Here is a 21267-nt window from a genome sequence, read left to right as displayed (position 1 = left end):
AGAGCTGTAATGACAACTGGCAGCGATTAGCGCCTCTGCTCGAAAACTTGATGGTGCCTCCAAGCACGAAATGCCAGCCTGGATGATTTCTTCTGTAGTGCTTTGGCCTTCTAGGCTGCCACTGGGGGTGATGGGTGTCCAGTAAGGTGAGGATTTCTCGGCACAGTTACTGTGGTTTTCTTTTCCTATTGCCATTGTCATGAATGGTACCTACAGCACTTACTCATGGCCAGGCTGTTGTACCACATGCTATTCAATCATAAAATGCAATATAATATTCTTTCTAAAGATTCCATTTTTTTGCACCATTTATATTAAATATGGTCTTAAATAGTGATTTTAGACTTTCTCTCTGTATATACATATGGGCATTTTTTTCTCCAAATTTTTTGCTAGAAGGTGAAAATGCCCAAATGAACAGGTCCATCAGTTGTTTTTTTTTTCTCCCTCCCTCCAACATTTTAAACAATCCAAAGCCTGAAAATATGTAACTTGATGTCATCAATCTTCCAAGAAACCCTCACGTCATTCATAGCAGCAGCAGTGAAGACAACATGGTGTCATTTGGAGGATGAGTGAAATTTCGAAGCTCTGTATATGAAAGGAACCATGTGAACTAACTAGTTACACAGATTATAAATTTCACATTTGTTTCAAAACCAATCAACATCATTTACAATTTCTTTAAATGGGAAATCTCTCACTTGCTTTGATAAATTTTTCTTCCAGGATGTTAGTTGCTTTTCCCCAGGTATTTACTTTCTCTTTTGAAGATTACATGTAGCTTTCAGTAACATAATAGCGTTAGTGTCCGTTTATATATGAAATAACATTATTTTGAAATACTGCTTTCCCGTTGTTAGTGTTTCCAAAGGATATTTGTTCCTGGAACTGCATTCATCATGTTAACAGAGTTAAGAGAAATTGCAGCAAGAAAAGTTGTGGCAAGGTAATGAAAAATGCCATTTGTAAAGAAAACCAGGGTTGAAACAATTTAATTTTTAAGACAATTCAATTTCAGTTCCTGACTGCTGGGGCAGACAAGTTCATTTCAAAGGAGAACAGAACAGCATTTCCTGGGCAGGCAGTCAATGAAATAAGAGCTCACTGTGCACAGGACTTTGTCTGTGTCCTTTTTAAGCTTGTCATCTCCTCTCTGTGGCTTTCACTCCCATGTCTCTCTCTCCAGACCCCTGAAGAGCTCGAGGATGACTCAGACTTCGAGCAGGAGGATTATGACGTGCGCAGCCGAACGAGCGTCCAGACCGAGGATGACCAGCTCATTGCTGGCCAGAGTGCAAGGGTGAGTATAAGCCCCACATGCATCCAGTGAGTGTCTGGATAGTGACCAATAAAAGCTCTGCCTCGGAAAGCAAAGGCAGTGATTTCCAGTCCTCAGGGCCGTTTAAGAAAGGATGGGACCAGGCTGACCAAGGTGTTGAAGGTTTTTTCATGTCAGACCTACTTAAGTAGCATTTATTGAATGATCTTGAGGCTTTTGTGGTACCTACTATCAGCTGTTTGCTCCAGCTAGTGCTGTAAGAGAAGGCTTTGCAGTTTTGGAATGTGCTGAAACCATGCAAGTAGTCAGCAAATTTAAAAAAAAAAAAGAAGAAAAAAATCCCATCAGGGCACCACGTGCTGTATCCAGAGAAATCTTACATTAGTCATGTTTCCCAGTGTGCAAACCTGTCAAGAAGATCTGTTTAAGCTACTGAGTAGTCCCTGTAATTTAATTGTAATTGAAGACATTTGCTACTGAGTCAATGTAATTTTACCAGGGTAATTACATCATGATAAACTCCAGTCATTGTGATTTGCGACCTCAGCTTGTGCATGGGGATTGCAAATTAAGCTGATGAGTGCTTCAGGGGTCACAGGTGCTGGGGAAGTGAAGTCTGTTAACACTCAGGAATATTCCTGTTAACGCTCAGGATTATGTCCCCCTCTGATGAATGTTTACCTTTTACTGAATAGCCTTCTCAGATCAGATTATTAAAAAATATCAGAATATAATTTTGGGGAAAATACACCATGAAAATATATTTGACTGGAAAGAAAGGTTTTTTTAAAGAAAAGCCTTTTAACTTTATCCAGCAGAGAACCAGCAGGAAACTGGGAATTATCTGAATGATTTTCATGGCTGTTTCACACAAGTCTGGTTTGTTCTGATGTGCTGGAAGTGAAGTTATGGACTAAATGAAAAGCATCCTCCCCACACACTCAAACACCAGCAAAGCTGGTAACTGGAATGAGGATTTCTTACCTTGGAGTCTGGAAGAGGATTTGTAGGGCTGACAGCCTAAGGACCAACAAGCAAAGCTGCTGTGAAAGCTCAGAGGACCAGGACAGAGGAATTCTCAGCTGCTGTAGGTTGGGGCTTGGCACAAAGGTTTTACATCCTGAAAAGAAACAGTAGAGTAACAAAAATATAAAAGAAGCTTACTCAGAGGTATGGGAGAAATGTAAGACATGGATCCATTGGAATGGGCAGAGATTTCTTTTTGTCTTGAATTAATTTCCCTGAATATTGAATATAGATGGTAAATAGAGCATACCATGTATCAGAAAAACTGGAATCTTATCATGACAACTCTAAGGCATAAAATGTTGTCTTTGCATATTGAGGACATAACTTATAAATTCATTATCATCTACACGAAGAGAGATGGACCCCAGAGAGAGCTGGGTGACCAGGAACTGACATGGCAAAACGTACAGTCCCAAGAACTGCAGAATGGTACCTGGATACCTTACTCTGAGAATGATGACTGAGCTGTTCTGGATGTAGTTAATTATCTTTTGTGATTTTTATATTTTAAAGGGCATAAAGTCCTGTTTGAGATATTCAAGGTATTGACTACTAAAGTAAGTCTCAGGTAGAACAGAAATGAGATACAGTACAGATTATTTTGTCAAATTTCACAGCCTTTCTCATTTTTTGGTTATGTTTAGGATTGGGTAGCATGTCATCCTTTCTTGATCTGAAACCCAAGTAAAGACTGCAGTAATTTATTTTACTGAGAATTGAGTTCACCTGGGGATTTAAGAGTCTGAAGTTCTATTACATTTATTGTGGTTATTATTACTGCTGCACTTAAAACCTTCTGCTTTGATCAGCTACACACTGTATAAACATAATACATCATAAAGAGAGTTCCTGAATAACATAGATTGCAATGTGGCACAGCAAGCAACAAATGATAAAAAACTAAAAGGGAAACATGGTAAGCAGAAACTGCCCAGTCTCCAGTCTGGAGTGCTAAGCAGAATAGTATCTTATCCGAACCTTTTCTGTGGAACAGGTGCAAAATATTTTCATTTGTGGAATGTGATGGATTTGTTTAATATGCTTACTCCATAAAGCTGTTAGTGTTTCAGTAGAAAGACTTGTGTTGGTCTTCAGTAGACATAAGACTGGAATTTATGGGCTGCGTTTGCTATAGGATATGGCTGCTTTGAAAGCACATCAGCAGCTGGAACAGAAATATTAAAGCACTGTTTACCAGTTCAAAGAGTGTTCAGGTGAAGCTGCCACTCAAAGAAACCACAGACAAGTCATACAGATGAACTTCCCAAATTTCACTACTCCTATCACATTCTCTTAACTTCAGTTAATTCCTCAGTTCTACTGTTTTATATATTTATTTATTAGCTTGACTTACACTGCATTTTTCTCTGCAGAGACTATTATGCTAACATTTGAAACTGCTGAGTTACATTGATAAGGCCTAATTAAAACTCGTGTTGAATTTTAATTTGATTAACTTGCAAATTTCTCATTTTCTGATCTACTGTTTATAACCCTTTTTAATTTCAGTTTTGGAAAAGGTCAATTACGAATTTTTAAAAGCCAAGAGCATTTTAAGGATGTGTAGAAAAAGACTTCAGCTGATTGAAAGTGACATAAACAAGAAAAAAATGTAATGACACTTAAATATGTGTCACACCCCATTAAATGCATAATGTGGTCTTCAGAACCCCTAGAGCCAAATAGTAGCTCAACTTGGAAATCATTATTCAAATTGTCCATTTGATCTTCAAAAGTAATTATTATAATTTTTTAGGGGTTTTTTTGAGGGAACTTCGTGCTTTGTTGATGCTGAGGCAGATCAGTATCAACCTGTTCAGTGCCTTTTTGCATCTCTTCCAAGAGACAATTAGAACACTAAATATCATTAAAAGATATGTTTATTGCAATTCACTTCAAATGTATTGTCTTGTGTTTCATAGTTTATTTTAGTGTTGTGCTAATCTGAAATCCTCTATTTCTGACAGAGAATGAGACAAGGGGAGACACAGCAATTCAGTCTGCCTTTTCCCATAAATGTAACTTGTTTTATTCTTCATCGTAATTGAGATTCAATAGGAACTTAATCCTCCCGTGTCAACTGGTGAATAATCACCATATCATAAAAAGTCTTGGAAGTGCAAGAAGAGGCATAGACATGCTGTGAATGTGGTTTTGCCTGTCCTGACAGAAATCAAATACCTACTGGATTTTGCTTGGCATCTTCAACTCCCATAAAAAGAAACTCAAGCTGTTGAGACCACTGGAAACATCAATTTGTAGCTTCCTTTTGTTCACACACAACTCCTGTTTTTTCTCCAGGCTATCATGGCTCAGCTTCCCCAGGAGGAGAAGGCAAAGATTGCCGAGCAGGTGGAGATATTCCATCAAGAAAAGAGCAAGCTGGATGCAGAGGTGGCCAAGTGGGATGACAGTGGCAATGACATCATTGTGCTGGCCAAGCAGATGTGCATGATTATGATGGAAATGACAGACTTCACCAGGTAAGGATAAAATAACCCCAGCTGAGGAGCTCAGATGTGCCACACCTTCCCTTTTCTGCTGGATTTGTGCCCTTTTGAGATGATTCGCCGTGGTTTCGGGGTTGCAAAGCAAGGAACGCTCATCACATACACCTGTCTTGTGTATTTCTCCAAATGGGATTAATCACGTGAAGTTTTTGTGCTATTTTCAAGCCTCTTTTATTTGCAGATCATTTTGAATTTCAGCAGCAAAGTTAGTCTGTGACCTTACAGACACTCCAGTGACATTTCGTTTAGTACCCATCTAAATGCATGTGCCTCTCTGAACTTTGAACATTTCAGCACAATTTGTGTCAATCAAAAATAATGGCAAAACTATTTATATCATTTGAACACTGAACTTCCTTCCAAAAAAAATCCCAAAGGAAATGAAACTGGTTTGATGTAATGCTTTGTGGGAGTCTGTCAGTACTGATTTCTTTTATTTTGCTTTCCTTTTTTTTTCTCTATTGATGTCTCATTCTTCTCTAATTGCATAGCATCACAAGACCATTCATTGATGATACAATGTAAACAGAGTTATTATCATTAACAATGGTCATATTGTTAATCACACCGGGGAGAACAGTTTACAAGATTCTTTGAATTCCAGATCACCGTAATAAATTAAATTTCATTCAGTGTTTATTTTTAAAGTGAGTTCAAAAGTTTAAATGGTATTTATCAAAATGTGATTACATAAAACAGGATGAAAATCTTCCTGGTTTTCTTCAGGATTAAAATCAGATATCCATTTATTCATCTCTTTGTGTTGCTCCATCCCTGGAAGTGTTCAAGGCCAGTTGGTTGGGGCTTGGAGCAGCCTGATCTAATGGTAGGAGGTGGAACCAGATGGAGAGGGTATTTTACAGAATTCTGTATTACTTTTGTATTTGTATTGTCTTTGTGTCTCTGACGTTTTGCCAGCAAAAAACCAGAGTGATAGCTGCCCAAATAGTGTCACTGTATCATGGAAGGTAAAAATGATAGCCTAAAGCAACAGCCCAGAATATGCACATTTTCTGCAACCTCCTGGACAACCTTTGATACATTGAACATGACACTGAAAATTTCATAATTATATTTTCTAGCATCAAAAGAACAGAACTAATTTGAGAATGAGAGAAAGCTACTGTCACATTTGAAGTAAATTTAAAAAAATATCAAAGTGCACCTCTGTCTGCCTCAGATTCAATAACAAGTTGTTTAATGTATGCCATTAAAACAGAAACAAGCCTTTCACACCTTTTTGGTTGGCTGTAGCCTCAGCAGTGTTAAACTAGAATAATTTTTCAAATGCATGGAGTCTGTGACAGTCAGATCTGCTCATGTAATTAATGTAGAAGCACACGGGGTCACCAAGAAGTATTGGTGCTGCAGTTTAAGTTCACCAGAAGTGGGATACTTCTATTTCATTACCTGTTTAAGGTGGTAATGAAAGTCTGCAAAGAAGACTAAAATAGAAATATGTTTCAGCATGTTATTCTTTCCATTATAGATAAAAAAATCCAAAAATAATGCAATGTTGTGCTTAGAAAAAATGTCTTCTGTTTCATTAAAAAAAATGAGTATGTTTGATCATATTATGATTTTCCCCATTAAAAAAAAGAAATGGAAAATGGACTCACTTCCAGCTGAGCCTTTCTCAGGAACAGCAGCAATTTTATTGTTACAATCAGGATTAAAGGTTCGAGTCTGAAGCAAACTCAGGAAAGTCTGTGGTGAAACTTTTTGTCTTAATACATTTTGGTAGCTTTAATGACTAAAATCAGAATTTTGTGCATCAGCTTAAAATATAGTGAAAGATCAGTCTTAAAGCTAGTTAAACGTTTTAAGTGTAACATTTCAGTGTGTAACATAAGGATTATGCTTCACCTATCTTTATTTTCCAACAAAAAGTCTGCTTAAAAAAGGTTTTCTAAAATGTGACATTTCTGCCCTAGACATGATGGGCTGAACATTTAGCACTGGCTTGGGAATCACATAATTTTGAAATAGTTGTGTATTCCAGGAAGAACACTGGCTTAATGAGCACTTAAATATGCATATACTATTAAGTACAGCTCATGTGCTTGAAGGCACCATCGGACTAAATTGCCAGTGAGGCATTTTGTAAGGGAGAGGAAATGCAGCAGACAGATTTCTTAATCAAGCTGTACTATAAAGTACTTAAAAGGCGAAATTGTAATAAATTAAGAGGACATTCGTGTTACTATTTTAAAATCAAGCACTAAACAGGGTCACTGAAACTGTTGCCTTTCATGATTTATTGAGATTGTGGGTAATCATCTTGTGTTTCACAGAGGGAAAGGCCCCCTGAAGAACACATCCGATGTCATTAATGCGGCCAAGAAGATTGCAGAGGCAGGATCCAGGATGGACAAACTGGCACGGGCAGTAGCTGATCAGGTAGCCCCAAAATGAGCAGAAATACAATGTAACTGCTATGGATGAGTTGCCTTTTGCAGGAAAAGTCTGTCTTGGCAGAAAATTACCTGTTGGGAGTCTGGATCCTGATCTTCCCATAGAAATTGGTTCTTCTACACCCGTCAGCATTTTGAAGAACAAGAAAGGCATAAATGAGTCTCTCCAAAGCTCAGAAATGCCTGACTGTGGCAGCCTCACTTCTGGGCCTGTTAGAATTAGATAGAGACTCTTTCAGGTTGGAAAAGACCTGTGAGGTCATCACATCCAAAATGTATTTGCTGTTAAAAAAGGAGTGGGGACTCGGATGCTCCGTTCCCCTTGCCAAGTGCCTAGGAATCCTTAGATTCTTTTCAGCTCATTCTTCTAGCAATTTCCCTCGATATGGAACTTTACTCCTTCAAGGTTCTCTGACTACCTATTTTTCTGGTTTATCTCAGCATATTGTGCATGTTGTGGGGTCTGTGTCCTCACTCCCATTACCAAATTCATGTCACAGCTGGACAGATGAACTTGCTGTATATATATTTTCAGATTGGATTATCTATTCATCTGGAGAGCACGAGGAGGCATCATATTAAAAGTCAAGAGCCAAATTTCAAATCTAGGTCCCACATAGCTGATTTTAGATTCAGGCAAATTAAATGTCAGTATTTTTTCCCTTGTAAATTTCCTGTTGTTTCTGTCATTTCATTGTCATCAAGAGAAAATTTGCTGGAAGTGGGAACTGGTAACTTAATTGCCTTTAGTCTTCCTCTTCAAAATAAGTGTGTCTTTTTCTTCTTCAAGTAAGAGTGTGATAGTGTGTAACACACCCTGCCATGGAAAATGGGCCAGAGTGACAAAAACCCCAAAGCTGCCCATTCTCCTGTAACCTCTGAAATGTGGGGTTTAGGTTTTCTTCAGCAGCAGCAAGCATTTTTCCTGTAGTTAACCCATTCTAATCCTTCAAATGTAGCATTTGTTCATTTTAACACAAGAAAGAAGAAACCCATCTGTCAGCTGATGAAATTCCTAGTCTGCAGTATTTGCAGAGGTGGAATATTTTAAAGAAAGAAACACAAGGAGACTTGTTATGCTTAGAGTGCCTTGACTTGAGTCACGTTTTAAATTTCAGAGGACTGTAACCCTAATAATAAACAGTGAAATCATTTTGAGAACGAAGTATTTGTTTTAATGCTTGCACTTTAATGATATTTTACAAAAATTTGGAGACCCTGATGCAATAGAAGCTTTTTGTGGACAGTTGCATTTTTAATTATTGTTCCAATGAGAGAGCCTTACATTTTTTCACTCCAGGGTACTTATATTTAAAGCCTTGACAGCTCTCTAGAAGTACTGCTTTAAAGTTCATTCCTTTCAGTTCATAGGCTTCAAGAATTGAGTAAATATTTTTATATTACATTGGCACCAGTAGGGAGAAGAGGTCTTTTAGGGATTAATGCCTGAATGGTGTGGCAGCTGTCTGAGGAAGACAGACTCTATAGCAGCCACAGTGAAGCTCCAGCTTTGTTTATTATTAGTTTTAAAGGAAGAGAAAAAAGCCAAGTGATCCTTTTGGGGTTATAGACAACAATATATCCAACTACTTCACCATGAACACATTCCTTGCCAGCATTAGCTGCTGGGCCAGAGCAGTGATCTCAAGGCAGGAGCTGTGATGTTGTTGACTCACGTGCATTTAATTCCATCAGTTTTCCTTGAAATGCTTTGATAATGTTTTTTTTTCTTAAATTGAGCATAAACTCTGTAAGGTGATAAAAAGGCATATTTGGAATCTTTGTTCCCCAAGCTATGCAGGAACACTGTCAGTCAGACTTTGCTGGGTAGCCCCAAAGAGTGTTTACTGGAGACATGCTGTTAGCAATGGACCCTTGTAGCTCTGTTTCATCAGAGGGAATTACCGAGGTCTGTTCTCCTGAGGCAAGACTTTGAATATTAACTATGAGGCTGTTGTTTGTTATGCTGTTGATATTGTGGGGGATGATGCAGTTTCTATTAAGAGTCCCAGAGACTATGAATAAATTGTACTGGAGCCTTTTTTAGTTCTATTGATTATGAAACCCACACAGCATCCAGCACATTTGACCTAATCTCATCCTCTGAATGTCTGCACAAATGCCAGGGAAGCTGCCAGGCAGACAAGAGTTGGCATTAGAGTGGGGATAACCACTCAGAACTGGGTTTTCCTGGACTTGAACTGGTCCATATTGGATGTTAACTTGGACACCCAGCAGGCAGCCTGGAGTTTCAAATTAAACCTGGTCTTTTGGCTGCTCAATACAATACCATAAATTAATGCAGAGCATAATTTAAAACTATTATTTTCATAATGCTGATAAAGAGGTTCTCATTTTACAGAAAGGTAGAGTGCATCTTTAGGTTTCAATTCATAAATCTTGAGTTAAATGAAAGGTAGAATTTGAGTTTTCCCACTTTATCAAGTACCTCATGTAAAGACAAAGTGGAATAGATCCACCTAACACACACATATTGCCACTATCTGATTAGCTGTCTCTAATCTCATGAACTCAGCTACATCTAATCAATATTTCTGGTTTGTGCAGTGCCCAGACTCCGCCTGCAAGCAGGATCTGCTGGCCTACCTGCAGCGCATTGCCCTGTACTGCCACCAGCTCAATATCTGCAGCAAAGTGAAGGCAGAAGTTCAGAACCTGGGTGGAGAACTCATTGTATCAGGGGTAAGCTGGGATTTGTATTTAACCATTTGTTTCCCATGTAGGACTTGAAAGGGAGTGGTTTTGGTTGCAATAATGTACAAAACAAAAATCCACTGATTCATAAGCATTTTTTTTTTTTTAAATTCTGTCACCAATATTCCAGGCCTTATAATAACTTGTGTAGAGCAATTTGATTTTCCACTTACCCTTTGTTTATACTAACCTTGTAGAATCTCCATTCTTCCAAAAGAAAAGTAATTTCATAGCCTAGAAAGTCATTGCCAAGCTGTGAATATTATAATTATTTGGAGCTTTTGTATATTTGCTCATTATAAATCTTCTTTCCTCTGTTAGTACTGGTAATTTCCTTCCTCTGTGCAGAAGCCAGCTCTATATGAAGTGCATATTGTTAAGATGGTGATGACTAATGGGATTCATTCACTCAGGTTCCAATGCACACTAGGTTTAGCAAAAGACTCTGGAAGGCCAGCAAAATATTTTAAATTTTGATGCATGTGCTGTTTTCAAACACTATTGCAAGCAGAGTGATTATATACTCTAATACCACCCAGTTATTTCAGTTAATTTCAACACTACAAACCTCTTACACACTACCTTTTGTAGAAATAAAGACAGGCAGCAGTAATATTATAAGCAATGAGTTTTTTAGATTTTTAAAATATTTTTTCTTTTTTTCTCCTATGCTGGCCTTTGAGCCTCTGGGAGAATACTAGAACCAAGCAGTAACAATGACTGTTCTTCATGATTTTGTTTTTTTCTTTCACACTAGTTTAGCCCCGTGACACCTTTGTTATCCTCTAACTCAAGTACAGACCATATGTATGTAAATTTATGACATATTCCACTCTCCTGAGTGTGTTTTCAAAACGATGGTGATTTGTGAGACCCAGGATGCTCGAAACAATGTGTTTCCAAATGTGGTTTTGAAAAAGCACCCTTTCATTGTTTACGCCCAATCAAGTACGAAGATTATTAGGACAACAAGCTTGTGCCCTTCATTCCATCCATGAGATTCCCCAGTGGTGTCACTGGCCTTCCTCAGACATATCAGAAGTCACAGAAAGTGTTCTCAGTCACATAACTTTTTTATTTTTTTTTTTTTGCAAAGCACTATAGAAGGTCTTAAACATTTGCCAGGCTTTCTTGGATCAGACATTCTGAAGTCATATCACAGTCCTAAAAGGAGCTGCTTAAAGGTTCCTGTATCTGTCCTGCAATTGGTCTTCATTTCTTGACGTATGTACGTATGTAATTTTAATACCTTGATCTTCCCACAGCAATGAAAAGATCCTCTTCCATTTTCCTGACAGCAACGGCGTGATCTGTCCTTGTATCACTGACAGCTATGCTGCATCATAATTGCTATGATCTTTTCTTACCTCCTGCCATCTGGGTCCAGCCTTTCATACCCATTGAGTTGTCATGTTCATCTCTCTGAAACAATTCCCCGAATCAGTGCTTCTCCCGGCTTGGCTTTTGTGGTTGTGTGTGTTTCTTTTTTCGAGTCTCTTTATTCAGTGTTTGTGGATGCTGAATAAGCCATTGTGAACCTCGAGCATCTCCTCGTTCCTGGAACATCCCCATGCATTGTGGAATTATAAGTGGCCAAACTGCTTGAGTTCATCATTCCAGTCTGGCATTGTTGGCACCCGCTGCTTCCCAGGCTCCATCACCATTGTGTCTCTGTTTGGTGGGGTTTTCACAGTCAGTCTCAAAGGCAAAACGAGCTTCAACCATGGAAATTATTTGTGTCTGTTCCAAAGACTCAGTAAAACTAACCTACAGAAAATTTGAAGATTGCCCAGCTTGCTTCTTCTGCTGGTGCTCTGAACAGGAGGAGGTATAGTGAGTTGAACTCCTGTGCATCCCTTTGTGAGAGCATTATCTTGTGATCTGACATGACACAGTCAGTGCAGAGCTTTCCTGACAGTGTTTTCTGAGCTGTTGATCTTCGAGGTGCTGGGTACTGTATGCTCCTTTGCTATCCAGAGGTCTGGTATCCAAGTGCATATCCACATCTGCTTGTCTACTTGCTGCTTCTGCTTCCATCTTCTTCTTCATTCTCTCTTGGATAGCCAACTACAAATAAACAGTATTTTATTTATACCAAAATGAAATACCATTATTTGGCAACTTGCATACAGTACATGTTAGAAGTGCTATAGAAATCCAGAACTCAAGCTTCCCAACCTGTGCCTACAGAAGTAAGTTTCTGTGATTGTGCTGTATTTAAGTGTTTAGATGTAAATATCAAGCACCATGACAATTATTACAATATTGTAATTTACTACTGTGTTTACAAAGAATCACAATACAATTCAGATCGATCCAAAAGATGACTTAAGATTCAGAATTATTATGGGGAGTAGAATCTCTGCTTGATTTTTTTCATTATCAAGAATATTAATCAATATTTATAAATGAAATGAATGTATGCATATGTTTGTTTGGATCTGTGTGTGGGTGTATGCATATTTATATATAAAGGAAAGAGACATAAAACCAATTAAAAGCTGAAAGACAGATGAAAGCCACCCCACAGTTCTTACAGTTTTGTTAGAGAAAAATGTTGCAACAACTTCAAAAATACTGTGTACATAACATTTAATGTGCCATATATCTTTTGATGAAACTTCTATTTCTTTTTTTTCCCCCAAGATTCAGTAGTTCAGTATGGTTTATCTCTGAAAATAAGCATAAAGCTGATCTTGTTTGCTTTTTCCTCTATAGATTGATATGATTCTAGCATAGCATATGAAGGGTCCTTTTTGACATCAGTGACTTTGCTGCAAATAGGAAAACAGATCAAAAAGTAAGAAAATGTCACAGTCCTGAATTGTAAATTATTTCAGTAAAGGACCCATTGTTTGTTTTCCCTTTTCTTTCTCCCATTCCTTCTCCTCTCTGCTCTATTTTCTCCTTTGATCTTTCCCATCAGACTCCTTCCATGCAGATAGCAAAATTATTTTTACCAGTTGAGTAAGACGTGGCAGTTGGGAGTTAGCACACATCAGCTGATTCCTCATTAATATTAACAGAGCAAGGACAATTTAGACTGTCTGTTGACTTGGCCCTTTATGTTCCAAGGTGAGACTTCATTCCTGATTCCAAAGGAGTTTTGAAAAGTAAAATGAGGAAAAAACCTGATACCAGTTCTTCTGTGAGGAGCCCTGAAAGCTCAAAAAAGATTGCAGGGAAGAAAGTAACAAAAAATGGTGAGGAGGATGTTAGATAAAAGCAAAAAGAAATTAATAGCAAAAATTGCAGAAGATTTAAAAAGTATTTCTAACTGTGTAGATGATATCCTTGTTCCTAATAAAACTCTCTTTGACCTTGGTCTGTAAACAGATATATGTTTCTGTAATTTTAGATTTCAATATTCAATTTCTAGTTCCCCTCTGAGAATAAACAACCTCCTTTAATGAAATTACAGAGCAAAGGCACTTCAAAATAATTTGCTTTGTCTCTTGCTTTGGTTTATTTAAGGTAATGCCTGTTTGCTTCATAATCACTTGCAGTATTATATTGGAATGAATCCTCTGAGGTGCTGAGAGCACACTACTCTAAGTGAAGTAAATCCCATTTACATATACTTAGCTCTTGCTGATGGCCTTGCCTTTTTGTGGGAGCTACTTTTGTTCAATAGAGTTGCCTTTAATGATGATGTTTCTTATTTGGATAAAAAGATCAGACTTCTAACTCTAGGGCTGCTTTATTTTTCTAGCATTCATGTCTGCCTCTTGTTAGCAAGAGAATTACAATAAAATAGATCTATATATTCATTTCCTATTCTAGAATAAATATCCACTTGTTCTGTTTACTGCTGCTCAGAAGCTGATCAGCTCATTTAGCTACTACCCATTTAGGCTATAAGCTTGCATTTTTTAAAGTTCTTGTTTATATTAGTAGATTTTCCACAGTTTTTCCCTGCAGGATTAGATTGAGCAGAATTTAAGAAAATCCCTTATCCAAGGCAGCTCCTTATCATGTTCAGTTTGATTTAGAGCTCTAAAGATAAAATCAGCTGTATTATCAGAAAATTTGCCAGAGTCTTAAACTTCAGAACCAGACAGATATGCAGGGTTGTACAGAAAAACAGCCACGTGCCTTTGAACAGTGTCCAAAAATATGGAATCAATAGCTAAAGCACACTCCAAACATACACTTTAGCTGGATCCAGTTCCCAGTTATTTTCCAAGTCCTATTTATCTTAACATAATAGGCTCAACTGTGATACCCAGAGCATGATTCCTATATTCTGTTGAAGGTACAAGACAGTTTAGTTAAGATTGTGAGTTTATCAAGGAATTCTTGCTTGGTGAATTTAAGTGAGGAGTTTGGCAGGAACAGGAAGGTAAAAGGGCTGGAGCCACTCCATTAATTTTGGGTAGGACATGATGAAAATTGGCATAACACCTGGACTGGGAGGGTGGATACATAAAAGTATGAACAGGTACAGGATATACTGCAAAATAATTGTATGTTTATTTGTGATCAGAGATCAGAGTAAGGTAACCAGAAAGAGCCAGTCCTCATCAAACATGCATGAGCCTCATTATTTATCACAGAATAACAGTGAGCATCCACCAGTTATTTCAGGTGAGCTCAGCAGCAGTTTCCTTATCAATTCTGCCTACAGATCTTTCATCTAATAAAAATGGCTTAAATGTCCTACTTTTCTTTCAATTAAGGCTGAATCACTCTAAACTACCTTGTACTGTAAAAGCAAGTTGGTATCATGTGGGCAGTAAAGTATCACATTCCTACTTATTAATTCTGTAGACTCAAGGAAAAATCAGGTAATTTGAAGTTCACCTGTTAATAAAAGTGAGCAAGGCCATCTTTCACTGAATTTGGATTAAGAGCATGTACCCAAATAGTTGATTAAGAGTAAAAAAAACCCCGCCTTTCTGGGGTGTTTTCCTTTAAAACAAGGTTGGCAATTGGAGAGAACCTTTGCATTTAAAATGCTTGAAATACATTTAAAATATTTAACAGAATGGACAAAGTGTTGATTTGGAGTTTGGTAAACAGAGTGATTTAATTCTGAACCAGGCAAGAATTGAGTATTATGTGAATGAAAGTTTCCTGAAGGGAGAGTTGGCAAATTGACAAAACTGTTGGGTTCCTTTTCTTCAAGATTCTCAGGAGTGCAAAAAGGTTACTCAGCTAATGACAAAATGAGTTTTACTATAAATTTATAATAGAAATGGAACAACTGGCCCATATATCCTTGTCTCTAAACTGTAGAGAAGTGGATAAGGAGTTGGCTGCATGGTCACACTCAAAGAGTTGAAGTGAAGGGCTCACTGTCCAAGTGGACACCAGGGATGAGTGTGTTCCTCAGGGGTCAGTGGTGGGACTGGCACTGTTAACATCTTTGTCAGTGACATGGACTGTGGGATCAAGTGCACCCTCAGCAAGTTTTGTGACAACACCAAGCTGTGTAGTGCCACTGACATGCTGTAGGGGAGGGATGTCATCCAAAGGGACTGGAGAGGTGGGTCTGTAAGAACCTCATGAAGTTCAGCAAGGCTAAATGCAGGGTCCTGTGCCTGGGTCAGGGCAGTCCCAGGCACAAACACAGGCTGGGAGGAGAACAGACTGAGAGCAGCCCTGAGAAGAAGAGCTTGGGGGGGTGTTGGTTGATAAAAAGCCCCACATGACCCAGTAATGTGCACTGGCAGCCCAGAAACCACAGGGGTGCTGGGCTGCATCCAAAGCCGGGTGGGCAGCAGGGGAGGGAGGGGATTCTCCCCATCTCCCAGGAACCCAGCCACAGTATAAGAGGACACAGCCTTAAGCTGTGCCAGAGGAGGTTTAAGTTGGACATTAGGAGGGATTTCTTCACAGAATGGGTGATTGGACACTGGAATGGGCTGCCCAGGGTGGTGGTGGAGTCACCATCCCTGGAGGTGTTTAAGGAAAGACTGGACATGGCACTCAGTGCCATGGTGGTGCTGGGTCAAAGGATGGACTCCATGAGCTCAGAGGTGTTTTCCAACCTAGTTGATCCTGTGATTCTGTGGAAGAAGTGGGTAAAGGGCAGCACTTTGGAAATAATAAGGAAATAAGCCAAAGAAATAGGGGATATGAAATGGTCAGGGGAATAAAGCCAAACCAAAAGCAGGATAGGAGTATGAAATCAAAGAATTGCGATGTTGGGAAAGGACTGAGATGAAGTCAGGACTTTAAAGCTGATTGAGCTCCACAATAATCTCTACTTTCCAAACATAACAAGCAGGGAGAGAAAATAAAAACTCAGGGTCTTTATTTTGGCAGTTGTGCAAAACATCTTCCAGGACAGGAAGGCTGGGGCTGAGGGGGGGAAGTGAGAGACCTTGATCTGCACTGTGTATTCAACTAGCTCATGTCATCTGCTTTGGGGGACTTTAAAGACATGAAAAATACAGAGAGATGTTTCAGCTGGACAGTTTAGGTTGAAGATATATTTAAATAACCTCTGCATAAGTGTTTGAATGTATGCAGATATACTGATAAATGTGAGGGTGAAATAAAGCCATAGTAAGTGTACTCTGTTCCAAAATATATGGCTATGTGAAGCATATATACTTCATAGGTTTGGATAAACCTTTATCTGGAACAAATCTGTTTGAACTGACTAATACAGAAGTCTCCAGCTCCTGCTGGCACAGAATGTTCCTCAGCACACTGTCCAAGAAGGGACTACCTGATGGTGTACCGACATAAAAAATTTATCATCCTGACACGGAGTCAATTTACTACTCCTAAAGGACAAAGGCACCAGTGAGTTATGCAGGTTAATCAAAATGAGTGCTGATAAAATCCCTCATGGTCATATATTCATTATATATGATGTATTTTATGGAAGCACTGTCTTAGGGCTTTCTCAAAGTTAAAACGGTGAAGAATTCCTAATTATCCTATGAAACATCTTAAATTAAAAAAAAAAAGGCATAAATAGATGTATCTGTAGTGGCTCTAAAGCTATCTGCAATACCTCTCCCAAATATTTGACAGTAATAAGAATTTAGTTTGTTATATGTAGCCTACCTTTTGCATCCCAGTAAAGGTAGCATGGACCAGGAGCCCAGACAGTTTATGCAGTTGGCTTCCTTGGAGGAATTTAAGCCTGGAGTAGACAGAGAAGATCTAACGCCGGTAATCAACCCATTTCAAGTCAAAAGTTGTACAAGAGTCCTCCAGAGGTCTCTTTAAATGGATGTTTGTTCAGCATTTTGATTCAGGCAAGTGAAAGATCCCACAGGATCTTATTCCTGTGTCAGGGAGTTCTCAGGGTTTTGCCTTTATAAAAGGTGCTGGATTGGATGATAGTACATACCCTGAGCTTTGGGCTTCAGGGGGATCATAACTGTGATCCACAGAAAAAACTGTGCAGGAGCCTCTGGAAAGGTTAGTTTATTTTTATTAGTGTATGGCCGTTCCTTCAAAGAAGGTAGATGGTGGCAGGCAGAGTTTATGTAAGGAAAAGCAGATGAACGAAGCTCAAGACACAAGTGAAAAGTACAACAAGAAAATATTTTTCATACAACCCTCTCAGTTCTTTTGAAGCTCCAATTTTTTTGATATAAGGCTATTTTTAAGACGAAGAAAATACCTCATTTTATATAAATGCATATGTAAACACACATAAATATGAAATATTTACATGTCATAAAATACATCATAATCTTTCCATTTATGCAGGACACGATATATCCTGCATAAATGGAAAGATGTTATCTAGAATTTAATTTTGAAAGCAAAATTACACTGCACTTGTCTTCATTAGAATATATTCATGGAGACAAGAAGAATGCACACCATCTATATGTCTGCATTCAGTAGGTTTAAGTTTAGATGGGTCAGACTTTTATCCTTATTAAGAAGCATCTTGGCTCCAGGGAACATGCTCTTGTGCTTTATCAGGTGACCAGTATTCGAGCATTTGTGGAGATTACATTTATTGAAATTTCTCATTAGAAGAATTTTCTGCAGAGAAGCATTTCTGATACCAAACAATATTAAGCCATCTAATTCCTTGAGAACAACACAAAATCTTACAGATTCAAGACTGAGGCTTGAAACAAATACGACCACAGAAAAAGGTTAGAGAATTGAAGGAAATACTGTTGTATTTGCTTCATTACATACTGCATTTGCTTTAAAAATAGTAGCCACTCAACAATTCAAAGCTCACCTGCTGTGGTAGCTACAGCTTCACTTCAGGCTGTTTTCCTATTCCAGGCCATGCTGAATGAGTTGGGAAGAAAATGGGAATATAATGGCTTTGTGATACACAAATTACACCAGCCCTGCAATAATTAGCAAGGCTCAGAGACCATTCTAACACAACCTAAGATATGGTCCTAAAGGATTATTCCTGTAAGAATTACTATAAAGAGAGAGAGAGGACTTTGGTGCTATCTGATGTTTACTTCTTTTCCTGTCTTACTGCCTTTAGCAGAGATGGTTTGGGGCCAAGTGTCACCATTTGGTATTAAATAAGAATTCCTTTACCCTGGGGCATTCTCAGTTGGTCTCCCTAATGCACAGCATAGATTTGCTAATAGGTTCATCCCAAGGCCTTAAATGAAACTGAGTTTTGTTTCTTGCACATGAAATTATGGGGAATGAATTTCCCATCTGAATAATGACAGCTTTAACCCACAATAGGAAATTTTGGATAATATTTCTTACAGAAGTACGTCTTGTTGCTCCTGCAATTATTTAACTCCTTGAGTTTGAACGTGGTGACACTAAATCCCACTTCTAAAAGTACTATCAGATGGTGCTTTTGCAGATATTAAAAGAATAACAACTAAAGTTCAGACTCATAGGTTCCTTTGACTTTAATTATATTTCTTGACAACTGGAGTTGTAGATGAGTAACACATATAGAACTACTCCCAGACAAGATTTGCCCTCAAGGGAAAACATCAACAGGTGTTACCAGCTTGAGCAAAATCAACTGCAAGTACTGAACAGAACAGCTTACAATAAAGTATTTAATAAAACTCACAAATGAGATGTGTTTCTATTAAAGGTGGTAGGTCATAATGGCCTTTAGAAAGAGAGCAAACTGAGTGGGGAAGGTTAAAAGTTGCCTTCTGTCTTCTGAAATATTTTCTTCCATACTTGGGACAGATTATTATTGAAGTTATTTATGTACCTCATAAGAAGCAAAGGGAGAATAGTCCTGTTACCACATCTAATCTTACATGGCTGATAAGCAGCTGCATCAACAAAAAGGATTTGTTTTGTGCAATGTATTTAAGACATTGATATGAAGTCAAAGTAAAAACTATTCAGTACCAGAAAAATCAATCCTAACCTCTTACTGTTAGATATTCTCAAATGCTTTCTTTTAGCATCAGTTCTTTCTGATTCTGACTAATGCATCATCAAAACCTTGTGAACTGAGTTACCAGGTAGGTAATAGTATGTCTAGAAACTGAGACGAAGTAAACAAGTAACATGTCCTAAATCTCATCAAAGACCAAATTAGAACTCTGTAAAACTGGATTAGAGCATCAATATCTGGACCAAAAGACTGCAGAAACATTTTAATTCCCTATTTGTATCTGCAACTGGATTCAACATTTCCATTGTCAAAAAGTTAGAGAAGTTACAGCTTTATTCAGTGTCAGGTAGGATGTTCCATATTTCATCATTCCTTAACTATGACAGATAATGTACAAAAAGGATTTTCCCACTTATCCATCATACCAATGCCCTACAGCAGCTGGCCCTCTTTGGGTCAGAGGTGTGTCTGTGCTAAGCTCTTAGACTTTTATGAAATGTGTCCCTTTGGCATTTTTACATGGCCTTTTCAAGCTCTTCTTACAATTCCTTACAATCCATCCATTCTTACCTCCTGTCTGTACCAGTCTGGGTGATGCTTCTGCAGGGTTGGGACTCCCCAGCTGCTCTCTGTGCTCAAACTTTACAGAGCACCCAGGGGTGCCTGTGTGGGGCCTGCCTTTCCCACCACTGTTCATCCTTTTAAGCAAGAAAGAAAGAAAGCACACTGGGATTTTTTTTCCAGCAGATCTTTGAGGTCAGACTGAACATGGGCCCTTACTCTAAGATGACTTCTAGTGCCTGGGTGCAAGTGATTAAATCAATTACTTGACCTGCATTCACATAGTTTTCTTACGCTGTTAGGCTTAGCTTACATCCCTTAAGAAAATATTTGATATTAAAGTCTTCATTTACTATCTCTTTGTGTTTCCATGCATTCATTTAATTAATCTTAGTCGTGTTCCTTGGAGCATTTGGAAGATTTCTGCACTTTTCTTGAACGTATATACATTTTAAAAATGTTTTCATGAGGTGTATTCTTTCTCTGCTTTTATTCAGTAATGTGTTCTAGTGTATGTTCACAACTCAGTCTTAACCTTGCCCTTCACTTAATATTCTCTTTATCAACTACAGAAATCATACTAAGCAGGTCAAAACAAGATTTCAGATTTAAGCAGTACTAGCCCCAAAACACCATCTGGGGTATAATCTGCTACCCAATCTATTGAACTGTTTATATCACATTATCATGGTGGAATTTTCCATATTTCTCCATATTTCTTATCTTGTTACTGAAAAATATCCTTGGCCATACTCAGTCTTACAGGATTTAATTGTGCTACTTTCATATGTTTCATCCCAGTAAGAGACAATTTAACTCTTTATCCCTCTAAACTCTCTCTTTAGGAGAGCTGCTGTTACATGTGTAATTTTTCTCATATTTAAGATTATATCCCCTGAACATCCTTTTCTTTATCAGAAGGAGCAACCTGACTTAGGCTTCATGAGGTCTGGTGGTCACAGGAGTTCGAAATATATTCCTACTTTATTTGGCAAAAACAACTGTGGTGCAGTAGTCAAGCCATAGGTTACCTAAGTTATGAATTCACTGAACACTACTTGGTACTTTTTACCATTAAAAGCCTTTAAAAATTGGATTTTTCTTTTCTCTTTAGCAGGCCATTAGACATAAATATTAATAAGGAGTCGATGCAATACAGGGGACCAGAGGAGGTTTTCCTCCTCTCTGTCTTCAAAAGTGCAAATAGTTTGTAATCAAGAGATGATGTGAAAACAGTTAAATTATGAACAGCACTATCATCACTTAGCATTCCTCAGCTGCAGCCTAGTTTTGCATTGTGTTCCTGCAGTTACATTTCATCTCTAACAGCCACAGTAACTCTTCATTTCGCCCACTGGGCACCCATTTGTTGAGTTTTTAAATCCACACATGCACTGGTTTAAAGCAGCATCTGCAGATACTGCAGGATAACCATGATGATAAATGTTTTGAAGGTTAAGAAGGAAAATGCTTGACTTCTGT

At 38.2% G+C, this 21267-nt stretch overlaps 1 protein-coding gene across 6 annotated transcripts in view; it reads left to right on the top strand.

Annotated features, from left to right (window-relative positions):
* Positions 1-21267, top strand: part of CTNNA2 (catenin alpha 2) — a 463984-nt gene that overhangs the window by 425028 nt on the left and 17689 nt on the right. For 5 of the 6 annotated variants that reach the window (XM_069014748.1, XM_069014753.1, XM_069014752.1 and 2 more), the window contains 4 exons: positions 1190-1303; positions 4613-4794; positions 7116-7221; positions 9804-9938. In XM_069014748.1, coding sequence (XP_068870849.1) covers positions 1190-1303; positions 4613-4794; positions 7116-7221; positions 9804-9938 — 537 coding nt within the window. Of the gene's footprint in view, positions 1-1189; positions 1304-4612; positions 4795-7115; positions 7222-9803; positions 9939-11215; positions 12562-21267 lie in introns of those variants that run through there. The other variant, XM_069014751.1, reaches the window with a different exon arrangement.

This window comes from Aphelocoma coerulescens, chromosome 4 (genome assembly GCF_041296385.1).
Source record: "Aphelocoma coerulescens isolate FSJ_1873_10779 chromosome 4, UR_Acoe_1.0, whole genome shotgun sequence".
Lineage (NCBI taxonomy): Eukaryota > Metazoa > Chordata > Aves > Passeriformes > Corvidae > Aphelocoma > Aphelocoma coerulescens.
Note: the sequence above shows the minus strand (reverse complement) of the source record. Positions and strands in the feature narration are given on the sequence as shown.